This window comes from Puma concolor, chromosome B3 (assembly GCF_028749965.1).
Source record: "Puma concolor isolate L17-30 chromosome B3, mPumCon1.1.hap2, whole genome shotgun sequence".
Classification (NCBI taxonomy): Eukaryota; Metazoa; Chordata; class Mammalia; order Carnivora; family Felidae; genus Puma; species Puma concolor.
In genome coordinates, this window is record NC_141672.1 from 10039996 (window position 1) to 10054009 (window position 14014).

At 50.8% G+C, this 14014-nt stretch overlaps 1 protein-coding gene across 1 annotated transcript; it reads right to left on the bottom strand.

Annotated features, from left to right (window-relative positions):
* Window positions 1-1475: 1475 nt before the first annotated feature.
* TCL1B (TCL1 family AKT coactivator B) lies at window positions 1476-4034 on the bottom strand. The gene is made up of 2 exons (XM_025919393.2): window positions 3811-4034; window positions 1476-1742 (listed from the first exon to the last, which is right to left on the bottom strand). The coding sequence occupies exons 1-2, from the start codon at window positions 3970-3972 to the stop codon at window positions 1476-1478; spliced, it is 429 nt and encodes a 142-aa protein (XP_025775178.2). The 5' UTR covers window positions 3973-4034.
* Window positions 4035-14014: the final 9980 nt, after the last annotated feature.

The window sequence follows — 14014 nt, forward strand, 5'->3', positions numbered from 1 at the left end:
TAATTAGAATTTACCTTAACCTTAAGTGCAGCCTAAGCTGCTCTTCTCTACCAGAAACCAGTTTAAGCTCTGACTCAGCACAAAAGTTGACAACAAGCAATGAGGTTTAATTAACCAGTACAGGGAGGAAACTTCACGGACCAGCATCACATGCAGGAGCCAAAGGACTGAAGAAGCAGGAGAGCCATGGGCCAAATCCATCCATCCCTGCGCACAGCCCCTGGTGCAGGCTGCCTGGGACCAGGAGTGGACAGCCTGCCCAGCACTCCATGCCAGCAGCCCAGCAGAACTGATGCCCATCTGAGTCCCAAGTCCAGACCTGGCTCCCTCTGAGGCCTGCTCTTAAACTGAGTCACTCCCTGCCTGACATGGAGTGGGTTGACAGCAAGTAACAATCATGGGCTGCACTGGAGGCCGGGGGTCTGACCGGGCCAGTGCCTGGAGGGGGCCTGATGGGGATCTGGGAAGGGGCACTTGGAAGGCCGGTATGAGGGCACAAAGGGGAAAGAGAAACCAGGGATCGCAGCCAGTGGGGGAGCTGAGCCCAGCACACAGATGGGGGTCCGTCCAGCAAGTCACTGAGTGTGGAGCAGAGCAGGACAGCTGATGACAACAAGAAAAGCAGAGTAGGCAGGGGCCCAGCTGCCTCCTTCCCCCCAGGGAGGCCATGCTAGATGTGCTAACAGAAGGGCAGGTATGAAAAGATCCTCACTGAAGATCCATAGGGCCGGCAAGACCTGGGAGAAGACAGAAGGAGACAGAGAACCATGGAGGAAGGGGGCGCCCAACCCAAACTGGACCCAGGGACAGGAGGGCAAGCCTCAGCTCCAGTCCTTCCAAGGCACCTGGCCCTATCCTGGTTAGTGTCAGGGAGGAGGCAGGTCCTTGAAGGCCACTGCCACCAATGAGACTGATGGCACCCCAGGGCCATGGTCAGACCAAGAGATCATGCTCAATGGATGTGAGCTTGACTGCTACTATTTCCAGGCTCCAGGTCTTGGGGAAATCCTTCCAACCCTCAGTTTTCTCCTTTGGAGAGTGGCACTTCAATACATACACCTCACAGAATTCTTACAAAGATTACATGATGACTATTATTTGGTGAGATCTCATGCTTTGTGAAGGTGGGGGACCTGCCCACAGTGAAAAACACATCCAAGGGATCAGGGGAGGAGGGTGACAGGGTGGCTGTGGAAGATAAGCTCAGGGAACAGCATGAGGGAAGGGAAACCAGCACTGCCTTCCTGTAAAGAAGAGAGACCGCCTTGCCTTTGTCTGACCGCCACACCGAGAGACACAGACCCCAACATACCAGCCTGTGAGCCGCTCTCTGCGGTCACCCGTTCCCTGGTGGCAGCTCTGTCAGGACCAGCTCCTCTGTGGAGTCGATCTGCAGGAGAGGGAGCAGTGGTCAGAGTCCCCAAGAAATGCTTGTCCATCCGCCTGAAGCAGATGGAAACATGGGTTTGTGGATTTCAGTAGTCCGGTCCCTCCATCCTTTGCCTCATTTTGCACACATGCAGTGACCACAGGCCACTCATCACCCTCTCCTGGGGCCACCACACACTTGCCTGGCCATGGCTCACTATTTCCCAGAGCCTGGAATCCATTGCTCTGTACCTTCTTCCAGAGTACAGCTGCCACACGAGGGGCAGCCGGGACAGGGTCAGCTGGCTGGGGGACACGGGCTCCTGGGGGTGCACCGGCATCTGCCACATGTGGACTGTGATGCTGGGCTCAGGCTCATGCTGAAGGGACCAGAGAGAAGGGCACATCAGGGGCAGGGTTCCCCCAATGGTTGGTCTGCACGCAAACACACACAGTCCCGGATGCGGGGCCCAGCTGGCAAACTGCCCCGTCAGATGTGAATATTTTCAGAATCCCACACCTAAAGCCATGGCACCTGGCATGGCCCTTGGGGGTGTCATCTGGATCTGGGATGACTGGTTCTCTCCTGGATCCCCCAAGTACGGTCCTCCCACTGATGCACCCCACCACACCCCACTGTACCCCTGAAAAGTTAGCCACTCTCCCCACCCATCAGCAATTGATTATATTCTTAGGCCTCTGTCTCAGCCATTTGTACGGTTTTTTCAATCTTTCCAAAAATAAAGTATCTGTACACCTTAGGATCTGGGAGTGATGGGTTTCCCCCCCAAATATATCATATTTCATCACGGCATTCACGTACTTATTGTAAACATAAAAAATAAAATAAAATGAAATTTGGCTAATACAGAAAGGTATAAAAGTGAGTGGGAAAATCACCAACAACTATAACCAAAGCCCCCTTTGTCATGCAACAAAATGGAAAGTTCCTTACAGAGTTTTTTTTATCGGAGTATTTGTCTTTTTGTGTGTGAGGAGCATCTTTACGAGTTAAGGATACTGGCCTTTTATCAGTCATACATACGGCGAATGACTCTTCTCGGTCTGTTGTCTTAATTTTGTATGGGTTCTTTTGGCAGAGGAAATGCTTTTAGTTACATGGTGAAATCTCTTTGCCTTTGGATTCTGGCTTTAGATCAGGTATCAATCACCAAATTGTGGGCCGAATCTGGCCCGCTACCTCTTTTGTTAAATAAAGCTTTATTGTAGATAAACAAAAGCTCATTCCTTTGCACATTGTCTCCGGCTGGTTTTTCACCACAAGGACAGAGTCAAGCAGTTGCTATAGACTCCGTATGGCCTGCAAAGCCGACAATGTTACTATCAGACCCTCTACCAAAAGTTTTCTGGTCCTTGTGTTCGATCAGGCTCAGAACGCTGCTTCCCATCCTAAGATTATATGTGAAAATAGAGATCTACTTCTAAGAAGTAATTATCTTAAATAAGGGGAAATGCTCATTCTCTGGGTGCCTCTACTGCATCCTTCACTACGTTACTTGAATCCACTTTCCCACTGAAAACATGTTTATGTTTTCAAAAAAACCCACCAAAATACTTTGTTCAGAATTTTTTGCATGCTTTATTTGGCATAGGTGTGGGAAAGACTTTCAGTGTTCTCCACCCAAAATTTTCTGCAGAGCCTCTTTGAAGATTGCTAGGAGAATTTTGTATTGTTTAAAATGTTTACGATGGCCTAAATGGCATTTTTAATACCCAGATAAGCTTTTACCATATTACACGGAAGTATTTATTGTATCCCTCAAAGAGGGACTGGAATCTAAAGCCCTCGTCTACAGGGAATGCTTTCCAACCTGAGTGATTGTCTTCACCACCTGGGGAGCTTTTGAACCTTAAATGGTCTTACACTCCACCCTCGCCTCGGGAATCAGTTTCCCAAGTGGGATTCGGGAAGGTGTTATCTGTTGAACGCCCCCAAGGCCTTGCGGCTGGTGAGCCGCCTCTCACTTGCCAAGGAGGCAGATTATTCTCATTTTTGCAGATAGGGAACCCGAAGTCAACGTTTCTTTTACGCCGTTGGCTCACCTGCTGCCTCTAGGTTGCAATACCTCCTGGAAAACTCCCACTCATCCTGTAGAGCCCAGCTGTGATGCCTTTCCAGCATGCACCGGGGGGAGGCCTGGGCCCTGACCTACCTCCCCCTCGGGCTCCCAATGAGGGCTGCATCATCTCCTCCGGCTAAGCTCAGACCAGTGGTCCCTCCAGGCAGGGGCTCCTGGGGGTCTGCATCAGGCAAAGACATCACTGTGCTCGCGCTCAGCACAGGCCAGTTTTTTCCAGACAATTGAGAACTGCCTCCTCTCACCTCTGTCCCGGGCTCTATTGCTGCATGTGCCAGGCCCACGGGCTGACACCCGTGCACAGTCCTCCCCCAGACCCCCACAGCCATGCCTGACAACTCACTGTGCCGCCTGGGGAGGCCCTGCTCCGAGCTCTCTGGGAGGGACTGAGCCGCACGACCACCGTCACCCAGGTCCTTCCCTTCTCGTCTTCGTAGATGCCAGGCCTCCGGGCCCACAGACGGTGCGGGGGCACCCCAAGGATCGGAGAAGCCCCAGAGGCCATGGCGAGAGCGCATCCCCTCTGGGCCTGGAGACACAAGCGAGGCCTCCCAGGTGCAGAGCAACCTTAAGTGGGGCGGGGCCCGCACAGGGCGTGGCCAGCGGGAGGGGCTGCGGGGAGGGGCAGGGCCTGAGCCGCAGGGGGCCGGCAAGGGGCGGACCCACCGAGAGCTGGGGGAGGGCTCCCACCGCTGGGGGCTGGCAGAGGCAGGGCCGAAGGGTAGGGGCGGGTGGAGCTGGGTCAGTCTGGACCCGTTGGCACAGGGTCACGAGCCGCAAGGGGCGAGAGGCCACTCTCTGGGTACAGAGACACCCCAGGGCACTGCGTCCAGGGCCTGGATGGCTCCGTAAGATCAACACTTCACTTCGCTCCCATGATTCCCCTGCATGCAGCCCCCTTCCTGAGCACCCCCTCCCCAGTTTTCATGGCAGGCTCTATCCCCGACCTTCCTCCCGGCCTTGGGGTCTGTGCCCAGACCTCATGCAGACCTCCCTGCCCCAGATTCTGAGCCGGCACAGACTTCTCGCCACTCCTTCAGGACTCCAGGCCAAGACTTTCTCTTGAGTTTAGAGGTCCCTCAAGCTCAGTGGGCTCTTGCCCCTGGGGGTACCTGGCCAAGGTCTAAAGGACAAATCAAACTCCCTCCTGTCAGAGAAGGCACCAGTGCCCCAGGGATATCTGATATCAAAATCTTCTTGTAACAGAAACGAGGGGAAGGAGGGCAAGCAGCCGTCTTGCCTGTCCATCCTAGGCCACAGGGTCCAAAGTGTCCACCTGGCCCCACCAACTTATCAGATCTGCTTTGCCATGAGTCTACGGAAGCCGGAGGCAGGCTATTTGGTAAGCACTCCGTGCTCTGTCTGAATGCACCACGAAAGGGTCATTTTCCTTTTGAAAATCACAGGTATGGGTCTTCTAGCACACAGGACACTGTTTACTGAGATGATGTCATTCCTCTGGGAAGAGCAAAAAGTGATTTCTGGCCAGGTTCCTGATCTGCAATAAATGGCAGGTAGGGCAACCACCTTTGAAATCACTGGGCAGCTTCCGAGCTTCTGAGCCTTTTTCACGGCAACTCTACCTGCCTTCCCTGGTGTTTGTCCATCTGGCCTGGGATTGGGGTGGTCCTAAGAGGTCATTACAGTCTTGTATAAAGTGATCGCATACATGGAATACACCTGTTATCTATTCTATTGGTTGGAGCAGGTCCCACCCATATCCAAACAGAGGGGACCGATCACACAAAGGTGTGGATACCAGGAGACAGGGATTATGGGACCCCCTCCCCCCCTGCCACCCAGAGCCTTGGTCTGCTGCAAGTACCAACCCCCTGGGTTACCACGAGGATCAGATGAGTGTGTGTAAAAAGCAGTGCCTGGTACCCAGTGGGTCCTGGAAAAATGATGCCCAATAGTTATGTCCCCACACTAGTCCCCTCTCCCCTGAGGACAATCCATCAGTCCTGCCCTTGTAACACTGACGCGAAGAGTGTTTATCTCTGTCCCTCCACTGATAGTGGATATTCTCAGTCTCACTTCCTGATGAGCAGGTGTGTGGCTATAGATGGGGTGGGGACACAGTTGGTGCATATATGCAGGGCACCCACGCTAAGTGAGACATTCGACATATGTTGTCTCATTTATGTCTCCTCCAACAGCTCCGTGAGCTGGAGATTGTCATCTGCGTTTTTCGTAAATGGAGAAGCTGAGGCTTGAGGGGCTTCGTGGCCCAAGCAGGGCGGGTGGTGGAGGAGGAACGTGGACCCGGCTGCTCCCGGCTCTAACGCTCATGTGCATTGTTGCCTGTCTTCACCCAGTCTGGCTCACCTGTGGGAGAGGCAGAACCAGGAGCTGAGAGATTTCCCATGGCTGCTGCTGAAATGGCCACGGGGGTGAGGTGAAGGCCAAGAACACCTCCCCATCGGTATGGGGACAAGATGTAACTAGAGGCTTCCATGAGCAAACAGAACAAAACCATCAGATAGCACAGAGACCCGCAATGAACAGACGGCTTCACTGACCGCCCTCCTCGTGCCACGTCCCCTCGTGACCTTGGCCCTGCACTCAAGAAAGACCAGAGCTGGCAGGCAAGGAGAACACAAGTGTAGGCCCTTGTCCTGCAGCAGGCCTCTTTGTGTATCACGTCTGAGATACAGCAACGTCTCTTGACCAAGTGGTCTGTCTTGGGTACCCACAACTTGAAGTATACTCACTCTCTGGGGTGGGTGTCGCCAAAGTCTTTGAGAAGCACATTGACCTCTCCAGGACTGCTCCCTGGCAGAGCCTGTTAATGACTGGGTAGTCTTGCCTGGCCCCTGTGCTGTCCTCCTCCAGCAGAGGAAGCCCTTCCCAAGCCCTAAGCCCCAGGGTCCTGGCACCAGGCCCACCCAGCTTGGGGATGATTCCAAACCCCGAATAAAGGGGCACAGAACACTCGGGCTCAGAAAACTCTAAGAGTCACGGAGATCTCTGCACCGTCTGCTCAGCTCCTCCCGCATACCGAGCCCAAGCTGGCCAAGGCAGGCAGGACACCGCAGGCAGGTAGCCTGGAGGTAGCATGGCACAGGGGGGGCTGTTCCACTGGGGAAGCAGTGAGAACAGACTTGGAAGAGGGGGAAATCAGGGTGTGTTTGGAGACCTGGAAATGATGAGGCTTAGCCAGTGCTGAGGACACAGGCTCCTAAGAGGAAGGGTAAGAAACGAGGCAGCGTGCGTGGGTGGGAGGAAGTCAGTGCTCTACGGTGAGGATCGAAAGTGCCAGCCCGACCAGTTGTCAAGTTGGTCAAGAGCAATGACGGTGCTTGACAAAGGGAATGGCATCTGTACGCACTTGATGAATGTTGGAACCAACGGTAAAACAAAGAGCGACTCCATAGTCAGTGACCACTAGAAAAGGCCTGGGTGGGGATGTTTCAGTTAACAACACAAATAAGAACATCTAAGTCCCGGGGCGCCTGGGTGGCGCAGTCGGTTAAGCGTCCGACTTCAGCCAGGTCACGATCTCGCGGTCCGTGAGTTCGAGCCCCGCGTCGGGCTCTGGGCTGATGGCTCGGAGCCTGGAGCCTGTTTCCGGTTCTGTGTCTCCCTCTCTCTCTGCCCCTCCCCCGTTCATGCTCTGTCTCTCTCTGTCCCAAAATAAATAAACGTTGAAAAAAAAAATTAAAAAAAAAAAAAAAGAACATCTAAGTCCCAACTCTAGGGCCGCCTGGGGGGCTCAGTCGGTTAAGCGTCCGACTTCAGCTCAGGTCGCGATCCCACAGTTGGTGGGTTCGAGCCCCGCGTGGGGCTCTGTGCTGACAGCTGGGAGCCTGGAGCCTGTTTCGGATTCTGTGTCTCCCTCTCTCTCTCTCTGCCCCTTCCCCGTTCACGCTCTCTCTCTCTCTCTCAAAATTAAGTAAAATTAAAAAAAAAATTAAGTAAAATAAAATAAATCCCAACTCTACTTATGTCACATGGTGAACAGAATAAATTTGCTGGATGATAAAAGAAATTCAGCCCAAACGCAGAACTGAAGAAGGTGGGTTTCAGAGAGCCTTGCTAATTCTAAGGCATTGAAGATGTGCTCTGTTTTCTTCCAAGGTTATATTCTTTCACTTTTAAAAAAAAAAATTTTTTTTTAACGTTTTATTTATTTTTGAGACAGGGAGAGACAGAGCATGAATGGGGGAGGGTCAGAGAGAGGGAGACACAGAATCCGAAACAGGCTCCAGGCTCCGAGCTGTCAGCCCAGAGCCCGATGCGGGGCTCGAACTCACGGACCGCAAGATCATGACCTGAGCCGAAGTCGGCCGCCCAACCGACTGAGCCACCCAACCGACTGAGCCACTGGGCGCCCCTATTCTTTCACTTTTAGATATGATTGGTTTTCGGGTATGATGGAAGAAAGGAAGGGGTCTAGATTAATTTTTTTCCATGTTGATATCTGATGAATTTAATATCATCTAATAAAAGACTATTCTTTCGCTTCTGTACTATCGTTACTTCTGACGTAAAATTGGGGCCATATATGCGTGGATCTGTTTCTGGATGCCCGTGGCTCTTCCATTGCTCTACCTTAACACCTTGTGTCAATAGCACATGTTAATTACTATAGGTTTAAAATAGATATTGATATCTTTGAGCGTAAGTCCCTTAGCCTTGTTCTTCTTCGAGAGTACCTTGGCTGCTATGCTGGTTAATTTTGTGTATCCACTCAAAGGCGTCTGGGGATGAGATGAATGTTTAGATTGGTGAACGCCGAGTAAAGCAAATTGCCCTCCATAATATGGGCGGGCCTCATCTACTGTTATTTTAGATTCTGTACTTTATTTGTTGCTGCTGCCCAAAAAATGCAGCTGAGTTTTGTACATTGACCTAGATCTGGATCAATTCACTGAACGCTAATAGCTTTTCTAATATTTTGGGAAATTCTCAGTCATTGTACCTTCAGTATCTCGTTCCTACCTCATTCTCCACCCCCCTTCCCTCCAGGACTCCAATTACACAGTCAGACCTTTTAAACTGTATATGATGCTTCCTGTGCTCTGTTCTGCCTTTCCAAATTACTATTATTATTATCATCATTATTATTATTTTCCTCTCTGAGTCTCAGTTTTGATGTTTTATATATTGGCTTCTCTTACAGTTTATTAATCCTGGCATCTGCTGTGTCTGATCTGCTCTTAAAATAAATTTCTTTTAATTTTTTTTACATTTATTGATTTTTGAGAGACAGAGAGAGACAGCACAAGTCGGGGAGGGACAGGGAGAGAGGGAGACACAGAATCTGAAACGGGCTCCAGGCTCTGAGCTGTCAGCACAGAGCCCGATGTGGGGCTCGAACTCACAGACCGTGAGATCATGACCTGAGCCAAAGTTGGCCACTTAACCAACTGAGCCACCCAGGCGCCCCCAGTCAGATTTCTTAACTGCAGATACTGGGGCCAGAATGCCCATTTGAGGCTTCCTTACAGATTCAAATTTCTCTGATAACTACCCTTTTAACCACTTTGTCCATCATCCTTTCCATATCCTTGGACATACTAATCAGTTATTTTAGGGGTGCCTACGGTGGCTCAGTTGGTTAAGCGTCTGACTTCGGCTCAGGTCATGATCTCACAGCTCATGAATTTGAGCCCCGCGTCGGGCTCTGTGCTGACAGCTCGGAACCTGGAGCCTGCTTCGGATTCTGCATCTCTCTCTCTCTCTCTCTGTCTCCCTCTCTGCCCCTCCCCTGCTCATGCTCTGTGTCTCTCTCGGTCTGTCAAAAATAAATGAACATTTAGGGGCGCCTGGGTGGCGCAGTCGGTTAAGCGTCCGACTTCAGCCAGGTCGCGATCTCGCGGTCCGTGAGTTCGAGCCCCGCGTCGGGCTCTGGGCTGATGGCTCAGAGCCTGGAGCCTGTTTCCAATTCTGTGTCTCCCTCTCTCTCTGCCCCTCCCCCGTTCATGCTCTGTCTCTCTCTGTCCCAAAAATAAATAAAAAAAAAAGTTGAAAAAAAAAAAATAAATGAACATTTAAAAAACCAAGAAATAAATAAAGTTCTTCTCTGACAACTCTGGCTTACCAGTGGCTCTCCTTTTATTGTCTGCTTTTTCTCTCGGAGTCATTTTTCAAGGAATACTAAATATTATGTATAAAAGCACTGAAAGGTCCTAGATCATGTTATCTTTCCCCGAGAAGGAGTTAAACCCTTTCCTCTGCTGGGCAGGAGGAGCGAGGTATCGGACAGTTTAATTCCAGGTAGGAGAGAACGAAGTCAAGGTTTGGTTCCAGTAAGAATCAGCCTGTCCAAAGGGCTAGTATCCAAAATCTATAAAGAGCTCACCAAACTCCACACCTGAAAAACAACCCAGTGAAGAAATGGGCAGAAAACATGAATAGACACTTCTCTGAAGAAGACATCCGGATGGCCAACAGGCACATGAAAAGATGCTCAACGTCACTCCTTATCAAGGAAATACAAATCAAAACCACACTCAGATAACACCTCACGCCAGTCAGAGTGGCCAAAATGAACAAATCAGGAGACTATAGATGCTGGAGAGGATGTGGAGAAACGGGAACCCTCTTGCACTGTTGGTGGGAATGCAAACTGGTGCAGCCGCTCTGGAAAACAGTGTGGAGGTTCCTCAGAAAATTAAAAATAGACCTGCCCTATGACCCAGCAATAGCACTGCTAGGAATTTATCCAAGGGATACAGGCAGGAGTGCTGATGCATAGGGGCACTTGTACCCCAATGTTTATAGTAGCACTTTCAACAATAGCCAAATTATGGAAAGAGCTTGAGTGTCCATCAACTGATGAATAGAAAAAGAAATTGTGGTTTATATACACAATGGAATACTACGTGGCAATGAGAAAGAAAATGAAATCTGGCCTTTTGTAGCAACGTGGATGGAACTGGAGAGTGTGATGCTAAGTGAAATAAGCCTTACAGAGAAAGACAGATACCGTATGGTTTCACTCTTCTGTGGATCCTGAGAAACTTAACAGAAACCCATGGGGGAGGGGAAGGAAAAAAAAAAAAAAGAGGTTAGAGTGGGAGAGAGCCAAAGCATAAGAGACTCTTAAAAACTGAGAACAAACTGAGGGTCGATGGGGGGGGGGGGAGGGAGGGGAGGGTGGGTGATGGGTATTGAGGAGGGCACCTTTTGGGATGAGCACTGGGTGTTGTATGGAAACCAATTTGACAATAAATTTCATATATTGAAAAAAAATAAAAATAAATAAAAATAAATATAAAAAAATAAAAAAATAAAAAGAATCAGCCTGTCCACCCTCAGCCTGCCCTGTCCCTGTAGTGTGGCTTCCAATCAAGAGCTTGGCAGGCTTTTGTGTCAGCTCAGAGAGACTACAGAAGATTCAGCTGGGGGCTGCTTGGGTGGTCCAGTCGGGTGAGCGTCTGACTCTTGATTTCAGCTCAGGTCATGCCCCCAGGGTCATGGGATTGATCCCTGCATCAGGCTCTGTGCTGAGTGTGGAGTCTGCTTAAGATTCTCTTTCTCTTGCTCTCTCTCTCCCTCTGCCCCTCTCCCCTGCTTGCACCCTCTCTCTCTCTCTCTCTCAAATAAAAAAAAAAAAAAAAAAGGACAAGATTGGGTTTTGTCTTGGGTGTGTGGGGGAGGGTGTCACTGCTCAGCATCCCGTCCTGAGCCACATCCATTTATAAAAGGCCTTGAAGGACAGAGCAGCAGGCGTGTGAGGCCTCCTGAGCCTCCTCGTGTGTCCAGCTGCACAGCGAATGAGCAGGTGCTTCTCTGAGAACAAGCAGCTGCAGGCGGCTGACGACTGATGGCAGATGTCAGTTCACTGCTGCCTCCGGTGCCTTCAGCTCTTCTCGCATCGTCCCAGAACCTCCAACCCCCGGCCGGTGTTTGTGTTCTCAAGAGACTCCAGAAAACTCCACTCGGGATTTCAGGGCTCTTCAGGGCTGTCGTAACACGCAGCTTCGTAATTTGAAACATACCTCACCGTGGAATCTGCCTGGGCGTTTGGGCCCCTCGAGCCTGCGCGGAGCCCTCTGCCTTGGACCCGGCCTGGATTCCTGCCTCCAGCCTGTGCCCAGAATCTGGAACGTCCCGAAGGAAAACGCAGGCTGTGGGTGCTCACCTCTGGGCGGCCCACCTTCCGCCAGAAGTGTAGTTCCTCTGGTGCTTGTTGCCTTCACGGCTCCCCGGTACTCTGGAAAATTCTTTTTTCTTCTACCCAGATCTTGATAGCTTGGCAGTGGTTCTGGCCGGCTGCAAGCTCCTTCATCTGACCCTGAGGGAAGGAGGGCGCCTTGAAGGTGGAGGCAATGAAACCATGTCTTTGTGCTGACGAAAATGAGAGAGGGACAGAAATTGTGGTTTATATACACATTGGAGTACTACGTGTCAATGAGAAAGAATGAAGTCTGGCCCTTTGTAGCAACGTGGATGGAACTGGAGAGTGTGATGCTGAGTGAAATAAGCCATACAGAGAAAGACAGAGACCATATGGCTTCACTCTTATGTGGATCCTGAGAAACTTAACAGAAACCCATGGGGGAGGGGAAGGAAAAAAAAAGAGGTTAGAGTGGGAGAGAGCCAAAGCATAAGAGACTCTTAAAAGCTGAGAACAAATTGAGGGTTGATGGGGGGTGGGAGGGAGGGGAGGGTAGGTGAGGGGCATTGAAGAGGGCATCTTTTGGGATGAGCACTGGGTGTTGTATGGAAACCAATTTGACAGTACATTTCATATATTAAAAAAAAAAAAGAAAATGAGAGAGGGACAGAATGATGACAGGAGGGGCATTCACTGAAGGATGTCCTACAGAAGGACCGCACAGAGGTGGGAGCCCCAGTGGAAGGCTTGTCCTGGAAGCGGGAAGGGCTCTCTTTCCATTGCAGTGGAGGGAACGGGGGAAGAGGGGTAGAACGATGTAAGGGGTTTGGGTTAGTGGGGACAAGAGAGAATTCCTCTCCTCCACCTTTAAAAAAATTTTTTTTAATGTTCATTTATTTTTGAGAGAGACAGAGAGACCGAGTGCAAGTGGGGGAGGGGCCGAGAGAGAGGGAGACACAGAATCCGAAACAGGCTCCAGGCTCCGAGCCGTCGGCACAGAGCCCGACGCGGGACTCGAACTCCCGAACCGTGAGCCGAAGTTGGATGCTTAACCGACTGAGCCCCCCAGGCGCCCCCAACTCCTCCACCTTTTATGAGATAAAATCACGAATGGCTTAGAGAGACCTAACTTTACAAAGGAAATATATGAGATCATTGAGAGAGAATCACAGGAAACCTGTTTACGACCGGAGTAGGGACAGCTATCTTAGAGATGACACACAAAGCAGAAGACAAAAACAGACCGGTTAACTCTGAGGTGCCCCAAAGTATCCCTCCTACGGCGACACCTTAAGGAAAACATAATGACCAAAGTGAGCAAAATACTAACAACGTATAGCAAAGTGTTAGTTTCTGGCATATATAAAGAACTCTTGCAAATCAATGACAACAACCCATTGGAAAAGTCGGGAAAGGCTCAAATAACTTCACAGGAAAGGAAATGCCAATGGCCAACCACCACGCGAGAAGACACTCAACCTCACAGCTGAGAAAATGCAAACTCATACAATTATACATTTTAAAAATATACAATAGTGGCACGCACACACACACACAAGCATTCACTAATATCGAACATGGCCAAGTGGTGTAGTCTGCCTCATTGGCCAGGCCCTTTCTCCACCAGGATGGGGCAAGATGGAACCTTCTATCAGTTTCCATAACATCAGCATACCAGGCGTGGCAGGCAAAGTCAAGTCTCTTTACTGAAGAATGAGAAGGAAAAAAAAGGCGTGCAGAGGAAAAATTGGATGCAGGAGAGATGAACGTAAAGTTTGAGAGAACTTGGACTTTCTCTCGAGCTTTGCAACACAAAACAGCTAAGACCTTAGGCCTGTCCCCAGCGGCCTGTCCCTCCCTCCAGCCCCTTCTCCTGCTCGCCACCTGCGAGGCAGCTCCTCCCTCATAGTCTCTCACTGGACAGATGCCTCCCCTGCGGAACATTCCTCCTGGGCTGGCCCTTGCTCTAGAGCAGGGTGCGGGCTTTGGCCAGATGGGCGCTGTCTGGTCTCACAAGCCTGGGGGAAGGCGCAGGGGCAGTTAGTCTGATGGGCTCCGGCCTGCGGGCCCACGGTGGACCCGGCCTGTCTGATTCAAGTTTCCTTATCGGCAAGAACCGTGAGCTGCCAACTCTTTCGTTAATAAATCTGTAGAGTTGGCATTTCCCCCAAGGACGGACGTTGTTCCCGTGGGGCAGGACAGTCTAAAGCCAAATGAAGAAACGACACGTTCTTCATTAGCAGGGGCCTGGGTTGCCTCTGCAAACTTTGGTCTCTGTTATCGTCAGAGGGGCTTTTGATCTCTTCCCTGCCCCAAGGGACGGAGCACAGGGTGGGGAGAGGCACTTGTCTTTCGTGGCAGAGCTTCGTTGGAGGAAGGCCAAGGGTGCAGTTTGTTTAGCCCGGCCGTACTGTGTCCCTCCCCGTAACAACGGAGACAAGGGGAGTCATGGGTGCTGATCCCTCACACCACACTAATA